Source organism: Saccopteryx bilineata, chromosome 3 (genome assembly GCF_036850765.1).
Source record: "Saccopteryx bilineata isolate mSacBil1 chromosome 3, mSacBil1_pri_phased_curated, whole genome shotgun sequence".
Classification (NCBI taxonomy): domain Eukaryota; kingdom Metazoa; phylum Chordata; class Mammalia; order Chiroptera; family Emballonuridae; genus Saccopteryx; species Saccopteryx bilineata.
In genome coordinates, this window is record NC_089492.1 from 265,739,868 (window position 1) to 265,759,412 (window position 19,545).

Below are 19,545 nucleotides of genomic sequence, written 5' to 3' on the forward strand. Positions count from 1 at the left end.
TCTTCTCCTCTTATAGCCAGTGGCTTGAATGGTTCAAGAATTGGTCCTGGGTGCTGAGGATAGCTCAGCTGGTCTGAGTGTGTCTGCCTCAGGTGCTAAAATTAGCTCAGTTGATTTGAGCTAATTGGCCCAAGATAGGGTCACCACATAGATCCCAGTCAGGATGCATGCAGGAGTCTGTCTCTCTATTCCCACTCCCTCTCTATCTTTGCTCTGAGAGAGAGAGGGAGAGAGAGAGAGAGAGAGAAAGAAAGAAAAGAAGACTATAGTAAGTTTATAGAAAAACTGGGCATTGCTGGTGGGAATGTAAAATAGTCACTATGGAAAACAGTATGGTGATTCCTCAAAAAATTAAACACAAAATTACTATATGATCCAGTAATTCTACTTCTTGCCATATACTTGAAAGAAGTGAAAGCAGGGGCTGGTACAAATATTTGTACACCTATATTCACAGCAGCATTATTCACAATAGCTAAAAGGAAGAAGCAACCCAAGTGCTGCCAATGAATGAATGGATAAACAAAATGTGGTATATACATACAACAAATTATTCAGTCTTAAAAAGGAAAGAAATTATGACACATGCTGTAACATAACATAAATGAACCTTGAAAACATTATGCTAAGTCAAATAGGCCAGTCAAAAAAGGCCACATATTATATAATTTAACTTATATGAAATATCTAGACTAGACAAATGCAGAGACAGACATGGATTAGTGATTACCAAGGGCTGGAGGGTAGAGGTGGGGGCAAAAAAATAGTAATGGACTTTATTCTGGGGGTGATGAAAATGTTTGTGTCAGATAGTAGTGACAATTGCATAACTGTGAAAATACTAAAAAACCCCACTAACTTGTATATTTTAAGAGAGTGAACTTTACAGTATGTGAATTATATTTTGATAAAACTATTCCTAAAAAAAAAAAAAAAAAAAAAAAATTCCCATCAGGCTATGACAGCCTACATGATTTGAACCTGAACTTCTCCCCAAAATCACCTCCTACTATGTTTTCCCTCAAACACCATATGCCAGACACTATGCCCTCTATCGCTCAAAAAGATCCTGCTTCCTGATGCTTTACAGCCTTTGTAATTACTATTTACTTTGTGCCTGGAAAAGCTCTTCCCTTAGGTCCTTACAAGGTTGATTGTATCTCACAATGTGATTCTCAGCTCAAATGTCTCTTAAAAGAGGTCTTCCCTGATCACAATAACTGAAACAATAGGCTAGCAGCTTCTCTAACTTTAATGCTCATATGAATCCCCTATGGATTCTGCTAAAAAAACAGACTCTGATTCAGTAGGTCTGGTGGAACCTGAGACTGCATTTCAAATGACCTCCTCAGTAATGCCCATGCTGTTGATCCACTGACCACACTTTGAGTAGCAACTAGACAACAGCAGTAGTTTCTCATTAGACATTTTGGCTAGTATATAGCTAACCAAATGCAGTCCAATGGTTCTATATTTATAGTCTATAATTTAACAAGTAGTGCTGCCTGACCTATTGTGGCGCAGTGGATAAAGCATTGATCTGGAACGTTGAGGTTGCTGGTTGAAAACCCTGGATCTGCCTGGACACGGCACATATGGGAGTTGATGCTTCCTGCTTCTTCCCCCCTCCTCTCTCTCTCTCTCTCTCTTTCCTCTCTAAAAAATAAATAAATAAAATCTTAAAAAAAAAGTAGTATTATTCTTTCTTAATCACAGGATTTCAAATGTCTGTTGAAGCACTGGGGCTAAAACTTTTTCAAAAAGAACACATGGATCATCAGGAAGTTAACATTCATCTCCATTTTCCAAAAAATAAGGTACACATGTATCTCTAGATTATTATTTTTTTTACAGGGACAGAGAGAGAGTCAGAGAGAGGGATAGACAGGGACAGACAGACAGGAACGGAGAGAGATGAGAAGCATCAATCATCAGTTTTTCGTTGCAACACCTTAGTTGTTCAGTGATTGCTCTGTCATATGTGCCTTGACCGCAGGAATTCAGCAGACCGAGTAACCCCTAGGTCAAGCCAGCGACCTTGGGTCCAAGCTGGTGAGCTTTGCTCAAGCCAGATGAGCCCGCACTCAAGCTGGCGACCTCGGGGTCTCGAACCTGGGTCCTCGGCATCCCAGTCCGACGCTCTATCCACTGTGCCACCACCTGGTCAGGCTGTATCTCTAGGTTATTTAAGATCCCCAGCTTCAGAAGACAGGCAAAGAGAAATTAAGAAGACATGAATGTAGCTGGCCTGTGCTGGTACAGTAGATAAAGAGTGCCAACCTGGAATGCTGAGGTTGCTGGTTCAAAACCCTAGGCTTGCCTGGTCAAGGCAAATACATCAAGCAACCAATGAACAGGTAGAGTGAAGCAACTACTTCTCAATCCTCCCCTACTCTCTCTGTAAAATCAATCAATCAATAAATAAATAATCTAAAAAAAAAAAAAGGGCATGAATGTAGGTATTTGAACTCTGTCCTAAACAAAATAATTACTTATTAAACAGTATATATACAGCTTTCGCCTCTGGCTGGCAGCCTTGAAAATACATGAGAGCAGGATTGGAAATAAAAAAAAAATACAGCAGGTAAAAATAAGGCCTGCATTCACAGAATGACCTCATATCTCTCAGAATGTCAATTTTCCAAACTTCAAAATGAAGAGGAGAGATTACAAATGAAAAACCAGACCTCTGATGATCCCTGTGCAGATACAATGCTTGTTCCCCAGTCCAACCATTACTTGGCAGCCTCACCTCTAGGGGCAGGTAGGTATGCTTTTGTTCCTGGCCAACCTGCAGGCAGGGCAGGTGGGGATACTTGAGCTGAAGGTTGTATTTCTGCTTGAAATACTGTGCCACTGTGCACTCCACAGTCTGTCCACTCTCCAGCTGCAAGGGAAACCTGTTTGGGGGAAAGGAAGGAGGGGTCATAGCCCAGAACTGAATGCCACCTCTCTAGACCTATAGGGATGGGAAGCCCCAGACTTAGCTTTATCTCTACCCAGCCTCTTTCGAGTACTGCCACTCTTGGGAAAGCAGGCAATCTAGGGCTCCAAAAGAGAAGCCAAGATTTGAGAGGCAAGTTCCACAACCCTCAGGACCATACCTGACTCATCTGACACACAGTAGGTACTCATCATAATCCAGTCTAGTGGGAAATCAAGATGGTAGATAAAATCAGTGAGAGCCTCCCCAAGGTCTAGCCCAGGAACTTTCTTTTTCAGAAGGAAAAATAAAGTTGAAACAGTTCTGATACAGGAGTCAGGGGAAGATGCCTGGCATATGGTAAAGGCCCTCAGAGGAAAGGTGGAGACTAAGAAGGTAAAACCAGTAAGGAAGGTATGAATGCACCTGGGAAGGTTGGGAGAGGGATGACAAATTCCAACAGCTTAATGGAAATTAGGGCCAGACCAAGGCTCATTCTCAGGGCCTGGTGAGGTGGGAGGAAGTAAAGGGAGTGTGTTGAAATATCAGCCATCTACCACCAAAAGTATGGCTTAGCAGCCCTGTCAACTTACGTCTGATGGCTAGCAGGGCGGCGGGTAACATTACACACCCGGTATTTCCTCTTCATCTGTCCACAGTGGGTCACCTCCACCTTTAGGCCTAGAATATACATACTGCTTGTCAGGGTTGGAATAGGTTGCTCATGTTCCCAGGCTTGGCCTTTTCCCCTGAATATATCCAAAGGGGATTTCCTTTTAGGGCTAAAGAGAAAGTAAGGTTGTTACCCCTCCCTGTCTGGCTGGGTCCTCACCCTTGATTTCCTTGGTAAAGCGCACACGCTGAGAGTCCGTGAGTGGCTTGGGCTGCTCATCTATGTTTCTGATGTCCAGCACCTCACACATGAACTCAATCACCGGCTGTGCCTTGTAGAAGGCAGTGGCTGAGACTGTGGGGACAAAGTAGGTATAGCTCAGCTCAGGTTCTATCTTCCCAAATAAATGGAGATACTACTCTTAACACCCTCTTCCTTATAGAGTATTGGGATGGGGGAGGGGTCCCAGGGCTGTAGGGATTAGACTAGGAGTGTGGTTGCAGAGCTGGGAGGGATGAGGCTGGGAGTGTGGTCACTGGACTCAGGGTGCCCCTGGCTCCATAGCTCTCCCCACTCACCATCAATGTTGAGCATCATCTTCCACATGGCAGGGCGCACAGACTGGTGAAAGCCGAACCAGACCTCGCGCCCACCCCCCAGCGGGTGGTAGTAGCCCTCAGGCGGTGAGAAGAAGGAGCGGCCCACGGGGGTGTACCTGGCAGGGACAGGCAGAGAACTGGTCCCTCGGGCACAGGCCCCCACCCTGTGAGGCATCCTGGGCACGGAGGAGCCCTGGCCTGGAAGGCAGGACACCAGGGCTTTAATTCCAGCTCTGATCCTTTATTAGTTGTGTAAGTGACCTTGTGAAAGTCTCTACCCTTTCTCTGCCCTGCAGGGACAGATGGGGTGCAGCCCAAAGATATCTAAAAGGGACAGGGCCAGTGGTTTAAACCATCTAAATGTATACACATGCTTATTTAGCATATGGTAGGGCTTCAAAGAATATTTTGTTTGAAAGGCACACTGTAGGACCTTAATTTGTGCCCATCCTCCCCCCAGAGCAGCTCCGACATCACTAGTAGCCCGGATACTAACTATACCCAGTACCTCATGGATGCCAGGTGCCTCATGGCCACATCCAGGGCTTGCACAGACTCCAAGGGAACAGGGATCTGGCCACTGACGAGGGCTTCATGCAGCATGCGCCAGCTCACAATGGCTAGCCACTTGATGGAGACCTTGAATATTCGATCCTTCCCTTCCCCAGGGATTGTCACCTCAAAGTCAACCTTCAGTAGAGAAAAAGGGGCGAAGGATTGCCAATGCTTTCCCAAAGTACAACATTCTCTGCCCTGCCCCAACTGTCCACACCCCATGGATTTGCTTAGAATCTGCCTTAGCTGATAGGGGTTCACAAGGAAGACTTCAGAGTAAATGCAGCCCCTTAGTCTCCAGCCACCTTGGCTCAGTGCTTCTGTCTCTCTCAACCACACCTAGAAGAAAGTCCTTAAGGGCTAGGTCTATTAAAGGCTAGCCCTGTTCTAGACAGTCTACTCTCCAACTGTCTAGAACAGGGACATATACTATGTTAAATAAACAGCAGCACCTATCCATTCCTCACCCTAAAACACACTTGCTCAGTACAAAAGATGAAAGAGCTCTCTGGACTGCCAGACTTGAAACAGGCTTACATGAGCTCTGTCCCACCTCAGACCCCCGACACAGGTCTATCCTGACTCCCACCTTACCCGTTCATTCCCAATGGGCAATGCTGTGACAGTGTAAATGTTCTTCTTTCCATCATACACGGGCTTGCGATCACCAAAGATCTGAGGCTTGAAATGCTGGACCATGTATTCCACCACTTCCCTGTGGGGAATAGGAACAGCCTGTGGAAGCTGAAAGACTACCACTTCAAGCTTTTGGAAGTAACTCAAGGGCATGCAATGTCCCATCTACTACATTCTCTCCTAGCAACTACCGTACTCTTAATCTCATCTATCTACTCTATCACTGTGCTTCTCAAACTTGAACGTTCATGTGAATCACCTGAAAAATCTAATTAAAATGCAGACTTTGGCCCTGGCTGGCTAGCTCAGTGGATAGAGTGTCAGCCTGGCGTGCGGACATCCCAGGTTCAATCCCCAGTCAGGGCACACATGAGAAGCGACCATCTGCTTCCCTTCCCCTCCCTCTCTTCCCTCCTTTTCTCGTCCCCTCTCACAGCCAGTGGCTCGATTGGTTCAAATATCAGCCCTGGGCACTGAGGATAGCTCAGCTGGTTCAAGCACTGGCCCAAGATGGGGGTCTCCAGGTGGATCCCAGTGGGGTGCATGCGGGAGTCTGTCTATCTTCCCTCCTCTCACTTAAAAAAGAAATGCAGATTTTGACTCAGTAGGTCTAGAGCAAAGCATGAAATTCTATATTTCTAACATGCTCCCAGGTGATGCTTCTGGTCCTCACATCACTAAGGCTCTAAAGGACCTGAAAGAGTGAGTGCCTTCTGAGCAGACAGGGAGGCCGAGGGAAGAAGGGCTTCATCTTAGGGTCTATCCAGAATCAGGAACAGAAATGAGGCTCCTCCAATTCCTAGGCTGATAAGCAAAATATATAGATAGGGAAGAAATCTAAATTGGAATAGGCATAAACTGTAGAAGTACCTAATCTCTTTTATCTCTCTAAAGCTCTTAGTCCCACCACCCTGTTTTCTCTCCATTGTCATCTCTTCCTGGATTTTATTTCCTGTCCTCTCCTACTTAGACACCACAGTATCCATTTAGCCTTCAAAATTCCAGCCCATCCAACTATCAGACATCTTCACTCTCTAAATCAAAGCTTTTAAATACTACTGGATAAAAAAACCTCAAAATGTATACTGGAAGCAACTATAAACACATGGTTTCAATCCCAATTAGGCTTCTGTGCTTCTCAACAATCTTTTTCATGTCTCTGATCACTTCCATCCCTCATAGACTATGTTCTAAATTCCTCTGCTATCTTCTGACTCCAGAACCTATTTCTATCACCTATCAAAAAGCAACTCTATAACTCTGCACAGAGTAAACCAAAGTAAACAAAGCCACCCTCAAGTTCCCAGACATACAACCATACATTTCAAAATGAATATGAAGTGATAAAAAAGAAGCATTTGATTTTTATTACATAAGAACATCAGAAAAGCAAAAGACAAGTCAAAGAAAATTGTTTGATTATGCAAATGAGATGCAAAACCAACTTTTATACTATTGGTAAAAATGCACTATACAAAAGGCTGAAAGTATTGGAGTATCTGCATGTTCCCTGATCTTGAAAGTGCATTTTGAAATATCCCCTATTTTTTGTGAGCAGTATATATTTATGCAAGCCTCTTATCTATTTTCTTTCCTCTCATGCTTAAAATGTCCTTCCATATAGGATTCTTTTTTTAATTTTTATTTATTTATTTTTTACAAAGACAGAGAGTGAGTCAAAGAGAGGGATAGACAGGGACAGACAGACAGAAACAGAGAGAGATGAGAAGCATCAATCATTAGTTTTTCATTGCGCGTTGCAACACCTTAGTTGTCCATTGATTGCTTTCTCATATGTGCCTTGACCGCGGACCTTCAGCAGACTGAGTAACCCCTTGCTGGAGCCAGCGACTTTGGGTTCAAGCTGGTGGGCTTTTCCTCAAACCAGATGAGCCTGCACTCAAGCTGGCGACCTCGAGGTCTCGAACCCGGGTCCTCTGCATCCCAGTCCGACGCTCTATCCACTGCACCACCGCCTGGTCAGGCCATATAGGATTTTTTATGATTTTTAAACATCTGGAAAATGTGTTCAGCTTCACTCATTAGAGAAACAAATTAAAATCAGACCAAAATACAGAAAAACAGACATACACACCAATGGAACAGAAGTGAGAGCCCAGATCCTGACCTGTGGTGGCACAGTGAAGGGAGCATCAACCTGGAATGCTGAAGTCCCAGGTCCTAAACCCATGGTTGCTGGCTTGAAGCCCAAGGAACATATAAGAAAGCAATCAATAAACAAGTAAGTGACGCAACTGTGAGATGATGCTTCTCACTCTCTCTTCCCTCTCTCTCCCCTCTTGTCTCTCTCTTTCTCTCAAAACAAAACAAAACAAAACTGAGTGCCCAGAAATAAACCCACAAATATATAAACAACTAATTTACAACCAGGGAGCCAAGAATATACAATGGAGAAAGTCTCTTCAATGGTGTTGAACCCTGGCCCGATAGCCCAGTTGGTTAGAGCATTGTCCTGAAGCAAGCCGCTAAGGTTGCTGGTTCAATCCCCAGTCAGAGCACATACGGGAGCAGCTTGATGTTCCTGTCTCTCCTTGTCTCTCTCTCCCCCTTTCCTCTCTCACTAAAATCAATAAATAGAAATTTTTTTAAAAAGGTGTTAAGAAAATGAACAGTCATATGCAAAATAATGAAACTAGATAACTACCTACACAAAAATTAACTCAAAATGGATTAAAGACTTTTAATGTAAGACCTCAAACAATAAAATACATAAAGACGGAGGCACTGAGCTTCTGGACATTGGTCTTAGTGGTGTTTTTGTGAATTTGACCCCAAAGGCAAGGGAAACAAAAACAAAAACAAAAACAAAAACAAATGGGACTACATCAAACTAAAAATTTCCAGAGAGCAAAGGAAACCATCAATAAAACAAAAAGGCAGGCCCTGGCCGGTTGGCTCAGTGGTAGAGCGTCGGCCTGGTGTGCAGAGGTCCTGGGTTCAATTCCCGGCCAGGGCACACAGGAGAAGCGCCCATCTGCTTCTCCACCCCTCCCCCTCTCCTTCCTCTCTGTCTCTCTTTTCCCCTCCCGCAGCCAAGGCTCCATTGGAGCAAAGATGGCCTGGGTGCTAAGGATGGCTCCTTGGCCTCTGCCCCAGGCGCTAGAGTGGCTCTGGTCGCAACAGAGCGACGCCCCGGAGGGGCACAGCATCACCCCCTGGTGGGCAGAGCTTTGCCCCTGGTGGGCGTGTCGGGTGGATCCCGGTCGAGCGCATGCGGGAGTCTGTCTGACTGTCTCTCCCCGTTTCCAGCTTCAGAAAAATACAAAAAAAAAAAAAAAGGCAATCAAATGAATGGGAGAAGATATTTGCAAATGATGGTTCCAATAAGGGGTCAATATTCAAAAAATATTAAAACCTCATACAACTCAACAACAAAAAAATAAACAACTAAATTAAAAAATGGACAAATGCTCTGCCTGACTGGTGGTTGCCGAGTTGCTAGAGCAGGGGTCGGGAACCTTTCTGGCTGAGAAAGCCATGAACGCCACATATTTTAAAATATAATTCCGTGAGAGCCATAAACGACCCGTGTACATTACGCATTATCCAATAAAAATTTGGTTTGTCCCGGAGGACAGCTGTGATTGGCTCCAGCCACCCACAACCATGAACATGAGCGGTAGGAAATGAATGGATTGTAATACATAAGAATGTTTTATATTTTTAACGTTATTATTTTTTTTTATTAAAGATTTGTCTGCGAGCCCTGGCCGGTTGGCTCAGCGGTAGAGCGTCGGCCTAGCGTGCGGAGGACCCGGGTTCGATTCCCGGCCAGGGCACACAGGAGAAGCGCCCATTTGCTTCTCCACCCCTCCGCCGCACCTTCCTCTCTGTCTCTCTCTTCCCCTCCCGCAGCCAAGGCTCCATTGGAGCAAAGATGGCCCGGGCGCTGGGGATGGCTCTGTGGGCTCTGCCTCAGGCGCTAGAGTGGCTCTGGTCGCAACATGGCGACGCCCAGGATGGGCAGAGCGTCGCCCCTGGTGGGCGTGCCAGGTGGATCCCGGTCGGGCGCATGTGGGAGTCTGTCTGACTGTCTCTCCCTGTTTCCAGCTTCAGAAAAATTAAAGAAAAAATAAATAAATAAAAAATAAAAAATATAAATAAAGATTTGTCTGCGAGCCAGATGCAGCCATCAAAAGAGCCACATCTGGTGGCACATATACACTATGGAATACTACTCAGCCATAAGAAATGATGACATCGGAACATTTACAGCAAAATGGTGGGATCTTGATAACATGATACGAAGCGAAATAAGTAAATCAGAAAAAACCAGGAACTGCATTATTCCATACGTAGGTGGGACATAAAAGTGAAACTAAGAGACATTGATAAGAGTGTGGTGGTTACGTGGGGGGGGGGGGGGGGGGGGGGGAATGGGAGAGGGAAAGGGGGTGGGGAGGGGCACAAAGAAAACAAGATAGAAGGTGACAGAGGACAATCTGACTTTGGGTGGTGGGTATGCAACATAATTGAACGACAAGATAACCTGGACTTGTTATCTTTGAATATATGTATCCTGATTTATTGATGTCACCCCATTAAAAAAATAAAATTATTAAAAAAAAAAAAAAAAAAAAAGAGCCACATCTGGCTTGTGAGACATAGTTTCCCGACCCCTGGGATAGAGCATCGACCTGGGACACTGAGGTCCTACGTTAGAAACCCTGAAGTCACCAGCTTAAGCGTGGGGTTGCTGGCTTGAAGCCCAAGGTTGTTGGCTTGAGCAAAAGGTCAAAGGTTTGGCAGGAGCCCCCTGGTCAAGACACGTATGAGAAGCAATCAACAAACAACTGAAATGCCACAACTACAAGTTGATACTTCTCATCTCCCTCTCTTCCTATGTCTCTCTCTTAAAAAAAACAAAAACAGTTCTGAACAGACATTTTTCAAAGGAAGATATACAGATGACCAACAGGTACATGAAAAAATGTTCAGCCTAGCCTGTGGTGGCACAGTGAGTGGAGTTGACCTAGAACACTGAGGGTTGCCCGCTCAAAACCGTGGGCTTGCCTGGTCAAGGCACATATGACAAGCAATCAATGAACAACTAAAGAGAAGCAACTATGAGTTAATATTTCTCATTTCTCCCTATTCCTCTCTCCTCTCTCTGTAAAAATCAATAAATAAAATCTTTTTAAAAAGTTATAAAAGGAAAAATGTTAAACATCACTAAGCATTAATTATTAGGGGGATTGCCCTGGCTGTTTTGCTCAGTAGTAGAGCACCGGCCTGGCATGTGGAAGTCCTGGGTTCAATTCCTGGTCAGGGCACAAGGGAGAACCAACTATCTGCTTCTCCATCCCTTCCTCTCCCCCCTCCTTTATTTTTAAGATTTTATTTATTTATTTTAGAGAGAAGAGAGAGAGAAGGGGGAGGAGCAGGAAGCATCAACTCCCATATGTGCCTTGACCAGGCAAGCCCAGGGTTTCAAATCAGCGACCTCAGCATTCCAGGTTGATGCTTTATCACTGCGCCACCACAGTTCAGGCAGCCTCCTCCTCCCCTTTTCTCTCTTTTTCTCTCTCTCTTCCCCTCCCGCAGCCAAGGAATGAATGGTTTGAGCAAGCTGGACCTGGGCACTGAGGATGACTCCATGGGCTCCCCTCAGGCAAGCCCCCTCAGTTGCCAAGCAACAGAGCAGCCCCCTAGATGGGCTAAGCATCATCCAGTAGGGGGCTTACAGGGTGGATTCTGGTCGGGGCACATGCGGGAGTTTATCTCTCTGCCTCTTCATTCTCACCCTCTCACTTTAAAAAAAAAGATATATATGTACCCTATGCTCAATGCACCATTATTTACAACAGCCAAGATTTTGAAACAACCATTAGTGTCTATCAACAAATGAATGGATAAAGATGTTACAGATATACATATACACACACACATACAATAGAATACTATTCAGCCATAAAAAAATATGAAATATTGCCATTTGTGACATGGAGAGATCTTGAAAGTATTATGCTAAGTGAAATTGAGAAGGAAAATGACAAAAAACTGTAGGATTTCACTCATACATGAAATATAAATCAAAAAGTAACAAACAAACAAAAAATAAATAAACTCATAGATACTGACAACAAACTGGCAGTTACCAGAGAAGGGGGGCAGGGAAAGGCAAAATGGATAAAAGGGGTCAAATATATGGCAATATATGGAAACTAGATTTTTGGTGAACATAGAACATTCAGATATTGAATTATATAATGTTGTCTACCTGAAATTAATGTTGTTAACCAATGCTACCACAATAAAAAGAGAGGCCAAACATGAGTCAACTGATAAGATATTTTTCATATGAATTAAAATTCTAAAAACTAAGTTAATTAAAAAAATTTTTAATCTATAATAAAAGATGGGAAAATGCAAAATTAAATTCAAATACAATTTTCTACTTATCAAAATGTCAAAGAAGGGCACTCTTAATACCTTGCTAATGGGAGCATAAATTAGTACATCTTACCTTAAGAAATCTAGCAAATATCTCAAAATTTTTAGATGTACTGTGCCAGAAAATCCACTCCCAGAAATTTATCCTACAGATCCAATCATACTTGAGTGCAAAAATGTACCTATATTTCACAACATTCAATAGTTTCATTTCTGTAGCAAAAGTTTGTACTCAGCCTAAATGTTCCTCAACAGTCATTAAATAAGTTATAACAACATCACACTCAATAGAATAACTGTGGAGTTATGCAAAAAAAACTGAGGCACATATGTATGTACTGATACATATTATTTTCCAAAATATACTGATCACAAAAATTAGGGGATATTTCAAAATGAATATAAAGCAATAAAATATACCCTAATTTTTGTAAGCCGTATATATTGTTCAGTAGGAATATACAAGGCGCAGAACAAGGTTTATAGGATTCTATATTGTTCATTAAAAAAAAAAATGTTCTAGGCCCTGGCTGGTTGGCTCAGTGGTAGAGCGTCAGCCTGGCGTGTGGGAGTCCTGGGTTCGATTCCCGGCCAGGGCACACAGGAGAAGAGCCCATCTGCTTCTCCACCCCTCCCCCTCTCCTTCCTCTCTGTCTCTCTCTTCCCATCCCACAGCCAAGGCTCCATAGGAGCAAAGATGGCCCGGACGCTGAGGATGGCTCTGTGGCCTCTGCCTCAGGCGCTAGAATGGCTCTGGTCGCAACAGAGCAACACCCCAGATGGGTGGAACATCGCCCCCTGGTGGGCATGCCGGGTGGATCCCGGTCAGGCGCATGCAGGAGTCTGTCTGACTGCCTCCCCGTTTACAACTTCAGAAAAATACAAAAAGAAAAGAAAAAAAAAATGTTCTATAGCCCTAGCCAGATTACTCAGTGGATAGAGCATCAGCCCAGCATGCCAAGGTCGCAGGTTTGAACCCTGGTCAGGGCACATAGATAAGCAACAAATAAGTGCCCAACTCAACAGAACTAGGTGAAACAACAAGTTGATGCTTCTCTCTCGTTCTCTCTTTCTGTCTCTTCTTGACCCCCATTTCCTGGTATACCTCTCTCTCTCTCAAATCAATGGAAAAAATTTTTAATGTTCTATATTACATATATGCTTGCATATACAAAAATAATATCTGGAAGCATACTCAAGAATGGTAAGAATAAAGGACCCTGGGGAAAGAGACAAGGGCACTGGAGATCAGGTTAACCAGAGACAGTTTTTCACTGCTACTCTTTTTATAATATTTTAAATTTCTTTACATTGTGCATACATCATTTTCAAATAATAATAAAATAAAATGTTGAAAGAAATATTTCTTCTTCTAAGGCTAATCTCTCCAACTGTGTAACCTATAAAGTCCTCCTGCCTCAGCATGGACATCCCATTCATTCCTCCCCTCTGTCACGTATCTTTAATCTCTTCCCCACTTGCTCCTCCTCCTCAGTTTATAACCATATCCATGTCTCATTCTTAAAAGTTTTCATTCATTCAACAAATACTAAAATATGCTAGGCGAGGCACTGTACGTGACCCCTATAATCCTCTCTAGCCAACATATTCCCTCTCTCCCCACGTTTCACTGCCAAGCTATCTGGGAAAACTATCTGGTCTCACTATCCCTACCACATTACCTTCCACTTATCCCTTAACTCACTGTACTTAGATTACTAGTTCAAGTACTCTAATAAAACTGCTCTGACAAAAGGTACCAATTATGTCCTAATAGCCAAATCCAATTTTTCAGCATTTTCTTTATTTGGAATCCCCTGAAAAACCCTTGAAATTTGGTGATACCACCCTCTAGTACTTTTTTTGTTTGTTTTTTTTTCCTTACCTCTCTGGATCCTCTTTCAAGCTTCTGAGACTCAGAAAAGTAAAGACTTCTGTATTTGGTGTCTCAGACATGCATCACTTACCGGTTGACTCTGCGAGGACACTTATCCGGCTTGATATCCACCTCGTAGTGGTAGACGTCAATCTTAGGGATGTCCACCTCAAAGTAATTGGCCAGGAGCTTGATTGGTTTCCCCACTGTGCCAATGCCAGGCCTGCGAGGTGCCTGGAACACTTGCTGCAGAGGGGGCAGGTATGCGCCCGCAGCTATAAGACAAAAACACTGGTGAGGGTATAGTCTGGCAATCTCCTTATACTCTTATCAGAGAAGGCACAAAGCTCCCTAGAACAGGAGCAGGAGAGTGCAAGGGGAGCCTCTTTCTACACTTGATCTTAGCCAAAAGGCCGAGAAGCGATGGGAGCCTCTTTCTTGCCTACCCAACCCAACTGAGGATTTCCACTGGCTCAGACATCCGAGACTTATTTTTTAAAAGCTCTCTCCAATTAGAAAAATGACCCTATCCTAAATTCATTAAATGAATATGTAATAAGTTACATATTATTTTTTGTTAAGTAGAGAAGCTAAATCTGGCTCCCAGTAACAAAACCCTTCCTTCTACTATATTAAGACACATGCCTCCACCAGGTACCTAACAGACCAAGAATGCCCTATTCGCTGCCTGCCAGATGCTCACTTCATTCATCACCACCCTGAACACAAAACAGCATCGTTTTAATGGTCCTATGTAGGCAGGAGGAAAGTCCAAAGAAAGCCAAAATAGGGGGTGGGGCAGTGTTTGTTTGAGAAAGGATTAAAGCAACTAAATGGCTGAGGCTGAAAAAGACAGAAGGCTAAAAAGACAGTTTGGAAACTAAGGAAAGAAGAGGGACTGAGGTAAGGAGCTAGCTAGGGAAGAAACCAGACTAGAGGTCATAGCAGAAAAAGGTCTTGAATTGGAAGCCAAGGAAGGACAGAGGGTTGGAGTTAGGGGCTGGGGCAAGACAGTTTAGAGTTGGAAGTTTGGGCAAGAAATCAGGCTGCAACTAGGGAAACAATGAAAAGTTCAAAACAAGGAAAGCTAGGGAATGAAGATGGACTGAATATAGAAAATGAGGCAAGAGGAGGTTAGAGTAGAGTACTTAGAAAGGAGAGGCAACCATTAGAATTCTGGAGAAAGGAGAGACACTGGCTCTGGGAAGGAGAATACAAGCTCCATGGTCCACAGCTACTTCCACACAGAGAGCACAGACAGTAGCAGAAGGGATCAATTTCAAGACAGGGCCCTGGGGAAAGGGCTAGCTTCAAGGCCAGCTCCCACTACTTTCTCCTCTCTGGCCAAGGGCCTGAATGTTGCCCCTAGTTTTGTTTTCTAGCTGGAAGGGAAAGGGAGGGAAAAAGGAAACAGCCTAAGAGAAACCTTTGTCCAGAGCTACTATTGTCCCTGTCAGTAGAGGACCAGCTCAGGTGGGAGGCGAGATGAATAAACCAGCCCAGAACCTCCCATCACCAGAGCTCTGCCTTCACAGTTGGCCAGGCTAGGGGGATGGGGCATATCCTCAGCTGGGGGGTCAGGAAGAGGTCAGAACCGGTCACCAAAGGGACATGCTTCCCAGAGCTAAGCTGCTGTCTCCTAACCACCTGTCAAGCCCAGCCTCACAATGCAGACTGGGAAATGCAGGTCCAGCCCAGCAAAAAAAGGTCTTCAGAACTCAGCTATCTGGGGAAGTGAAACCTTAACTACTACCACCTGGCCACCTACCCAAAAAGAGGTGGACACAAATTGCACAGAATGCAGCCCTGGCCGGATAGCTCAGTTGGTTAGTTAGAGCATCGCCCCAAAGCACGGAGGTTGCTAGTTCAAAACCCAGTCAGGGCACATACAGAAACAGATTGATGTTCCTGTCGCTCTCTCTCTCCCTGTCTCATCAATAAAATTACACATAAATTGCACATAAGAAATAGACACACAAAATATGACACATTTCTATCTTACACATCCAAACACTCATTAAACCTAGACAAAACTTTTATACACATACTCCTCACCACCTAGATTGTAAAGTATTCAAAGGCAGGGGCTATCCGCCTTGGTCACTGCTGAATTTCCTGTGTGAATGCCTGGCACACAGGAAATGTTCAATATACAGATATTAAATGAGTGAAAAAAGAGACCTGTAGACACACCACAAAGAACACACACAGCACACAAACACCTGCAAACTGCTCAGAAACCATTATAAACCTTGTACAAAATAAACATGCACCCTGGTGGATGTAGCTGGTAAAAGACAGCCTTCCCCTCCCCAAGTTCTTACATTCCATTCACCTCCTTAGCCTCCCCAGGCTGAATAATCTTTTGGAGCCTCGGAGAAAGACATCCCCTAGAGCTGGGGGCTGGGTAGAACAGAAGGGGGATGGGTCAGACACTCCAGCCTCAAAGCCTTCTCTTCCCCAGAAACAGGTCTACAGACCAGACAGCCTCTGGCATCAGGCAACCTCCACTCCAAGGAGGCTATTGGAAAATAGGAAAGCCCCCAAGCTTTCCCTCATTCCCAAACTAAGGAAGGCAGGAGGAAGGAGTAACCTCTCTCCCATCCCATCCCCCTGCAAGCCTCACAGCTGTAGAAAGTCTGCCCCCCCCCTCCTTACCTCACCCTGCCCCCAGCTTTTAGTCTGAGAAAGGGAGACACTTCCCTTCAAACCCAGACAGGGACAGACGGCCACTTTGTGATGCAGATGAGGGCCCCAGCAGAGAGGACAAAGCTAGGGCCTTGGGGATAAGGGGCGGGGCCCTTCCTTGCAGACAAAAGCAAGGAGGGAGGGGCTGTGAAAAGGACACTCCCCCTCCCCCATCCCCAACCAGCCCTGAGAAGGAAAAGTAACAGAGCTGAAAGGCCTGGCTCAGGGATTCCTTGCCTGCACTTCTGAGGCCCACAACCTCCCAAAGAGCCAGACTGCCTATTCAAAAGACAAATTCAAAGCTAACTTAGCTGTCAGTAAGCAAAGGCTAAGAGGCCAATCTATCCAAAAAGAATTTGTCCATATGAGTATACACAAGGTATTAAATATCCAAATATGTGCTTAACAATTTATGTCACACTAGAATGTGAGTCAATTAATAAACATGTACTTTGTGTCAGGACCTAAACACTTGCTGGTTCCACAGATAAATCAGATACTATCTGTACCCTCAAGGAGCTCCTAGTCCAGTATATATGCTTGGAACACACCTGAGCACAGAAAGCACACTTGGATGTAATGAAGCCAGCAACAATACCTTAGTTTTGTGTATTGTGTCCTCCAAGAGAACAGTCTGGGCCTAGTAAGGAGCAGTTATGGGGTACCTCCATTCATAACTTCCAGAATCAATTTCAATTCCACCCTTTGTTAAGACAAAGCCTGTCCCACTAGGCTACAACCAACTCTGATACCAGGCTTTAAGTCCCTTCCCTGACTTGTAACAAACAAGTCAGTTTTTTACATCACTCCAGCACTCATTAGGAATTCATCAGAATAAAATCATTAGCAGTCTGGTATGGGTGACATCTCCTGTCCATCTATCTGACCCTCTGTGACCTATTCCTCCTACTCTAGTCTACAGGTTGTTGCAAATAGTCTTTAGCCTAGAAAACCTAGAGCGTTCTTGGAATGAAAAGAGGGGCCTAAGAGAAGGAGGAAGTAGTTTTCTGATATCAGTTGCTCCCTACACTCCATCTTGTGACCTATACAGACATTACAAAGTTGTTTTTGCTTGGGAGTATGTAGTTATAGATCACTGAATGGATGACTTAAATGAGTTGGTAGGAGCTATTTCCTTGAGGGGATTAGATCTGGTATAAAAGACAAAGATTCTTCCACAAGAAATGAAATTCATGTTCCAAATGGAAATCCTACTATCATTCACAGACCAAATGGAATAGGTGGTGAGATACAACCTAAAGGATTCCCAGATCCAGACTACTCCCATCAAAGGACCTAGGACGCAGGAGGTGCCACCACTCCACAGCCCACCCTGGGGACTCATTTCTTGGGGAACCCAACCTCAGTTTCTCCTCTGTTCTTACCTCCTTTACTCCTGATTGCTTGTGAATATGGAGAAATTAAAGCTATCACCTGGGACTCACCAGGGTAAAGGCTATAGACCGCAGCTAACCCCAAACAACATATTTATGACAAAAAGTTAGCTTGGCAACCTTCAATCTAATGACATGCTCTTGACAGTTTCTGGGGGTTAAAAAGAAAAGGAAGATACTCAGTGAAAGAGTGAAAGACTGGTGCCATAAAACTATTAAGATATAGAAAGAGACTAAGCTGTCATCTTGAGAGACGATTCAATGCAAAGGGCATTATCCTTCGATTAAAAGATCCCATCTCTACTCAGTATTAGACCAGAAACGTGCAAAGCAGGCAGACAACCTCTTCCAGGTAAACCTGGTCCTGGCTTTGGTCCCTCAGTAACCTACACTTTTCTTAAGGGAGGCCTATCTTTAGGGAGGACCCGCCCTAAAGAGCACTGCCTCGGTTTCAGTCTTTGCTTATTCCAGTAGCAGAGTAAGGCATTTTAGTAGTTTCCCTCGATTCATTCTTGACAAATTGTGTCTGAGGGTGTTCAGGGCCAAATGTAAGAACCCCCAAGATAGGGAAGGGAAACATTTCCACTTGCGCTCTGCCAACAAAACCTTAGTGAAAATGCATCCCATCAGCGCGCTCCTTTTACCAAACCGCGCGGGAAGGCGAGTGGGGGGAATTCGGACAGCCACGCCCCCACCACATAAGGCAGCCCCTTCTAGCGGCCACCTCTGCGCATGCTCGGGCGCCTCAGCTCCAGCTCCCGGGACTCAAGGGGGGGAAATCCTGGGGCTGGATCCCCACCCACCGCCCCCTGACCCTAGCCCCCGCGTCAGGCCCGGCTGGGCGGAGCTCACAGTCCAGCTCTGGCGCCTTCTCCCAAAAGACACTAGCCCAGCCCAGACTGGCTGAGCCCCCGCCCCCAGCATGCTGCAGCTAGGGCCCATCTGTGCCGACCCCCTCCTCTCCAGGACACCTGGAGCCCGCCCCCTGCCACCTGCCGGGACTCTCCCTAGGCCTCCCGGGACCTGCGGGAGTTCTTACGTGTGTCCAGGCCCTTCTCCCAGATTACTTCCCACCTCCAGGAGTGCACAGAGCCTCCTTTGATAAAACGGCCCCCATCTCAGGGCTCCCTTCACAAGGTTTCCCCCGGAACTGCACACAGTCCCCTTCAAACTGGGCCCCCTATCCTATAAGAGCCCCTCTCCTCACTCAGGAAATCTTCCTTCACTCGGAAATCCAACTCTTCACGGGGGAGCCCCCTGGTCCTTTGGAGCACGCACCGTTCTCCCCTCCTGGGGGCCCTTACCTGCTCCCGAGGGTCCCGCTTCCATCCCATATACCCGTGCGGAGGTCAGGCGGCCCGGAGACTGTGGAGTCCAGCGTGAGGGGCCTAGGTACCCCTCACCCTGGCTGCTAGGGCTCCCGGGCCGGGCTCGGCTCCCCCACCAAGCCCGGCCGCTCGCGCCGCCACCCCCGCAGCCTCCGTTGCCGCCGCCGCCGCGGAGCCTGCAGCAGCTCCCCCTGCGAGCGCCCGGCCAGCTGCCAGTGCGCAGGCGCGACCGCCAGGCCCAGGGGGCGGACGGGAACGAGTCAAGCGGGGCGCTCCGCCGGCAACAAAGGCCAATGGAGAGGGGCGGGGGCACCGGGGACCCGAGGCAGCGGCCCCTGGCGGTCACCCGTCACCATGCAGCCGGCGGGAGGGCTTCGGTAGAGGCGCAGCGGAACCGCGCAGTGGCGTAAGTGGGGCGGGGCGGGGACACCCCCCGCAGCAGACTCTGGCCCTGTGTCTTTTACCCAAACAGATCCCTCCAAGCCAACACATAGCCTCCTGGTTTCGCACAGAGCCACG

General features: G+C 45.8%; 1 protein-coding gene and 1 long non-coding RNA gene across 3 annotated transcripts in view; one reads left to right on the forward strand and one right to left on the reverse strand.

Moving 5' to 3' along the window:
* The window catches only part of LOC136331347 (uncharacterized), a 41,439-nt gene extending 31,799 nt beyond the window's left edge, over positions 1–9,640 (forward strand). The window contains exon 4 of the long non-coding RNA XR_010730474.1: positions 9,454–9,640. This is a non-coding gene — a long non-coding RNA (uncharacterized lncRNA). The remainder of the gene's footprint in view (positions 1–9,453) is intronic.
* AGO1 (argonaute RISC component 1) overlaps positions 1–19,248 on the reverse strand; it is a 40,019-nt gene extending 20,771 nt beyond the window's left edge. Inside the window, exons 1-8 of one of the 2 annotated variants that reach the window (XM_066269659.1) lie at positions 19,003–19,248; positions 13,708–13,891; positions 5,285–5,405; positions 4,644–4,825; positions 4,115–4,251; positions 3,756–3,890; positions 3,517–3,604; positions 2,753–2,900 (exon numbers count right to left, since the gene is read on the reverse strand). In XM_066269659.1, coding sequence (XP_066125756.1) covers positions 2,753–2,900; positions 3,517–3,604; positions 3,756–3,890; positions 4,115–4,251; positions 4,644–4,825; positions 5,285–5,405; positions 13,708–13,891; positions 19,003–19,027 — 1,020 coding nt within the window. In that variant the 5' untranslated portion in view covers positions 19,028–19,248. The remainder of the gene's footprint in view (positions 1–2,752; positions 2,901–3,516; positions 3,605–3,755; positions 3,891–4,114; positions 4,252–4,643; positions 4,826–5,284; positions 5,406–13,707; positions 13,892–19,002) is intronic. The other variant, XM_066269660.1, reaches the window with a different exon arrangement.
* Positions 19,249–19,545: the final 297 nt, after the last annotated feature.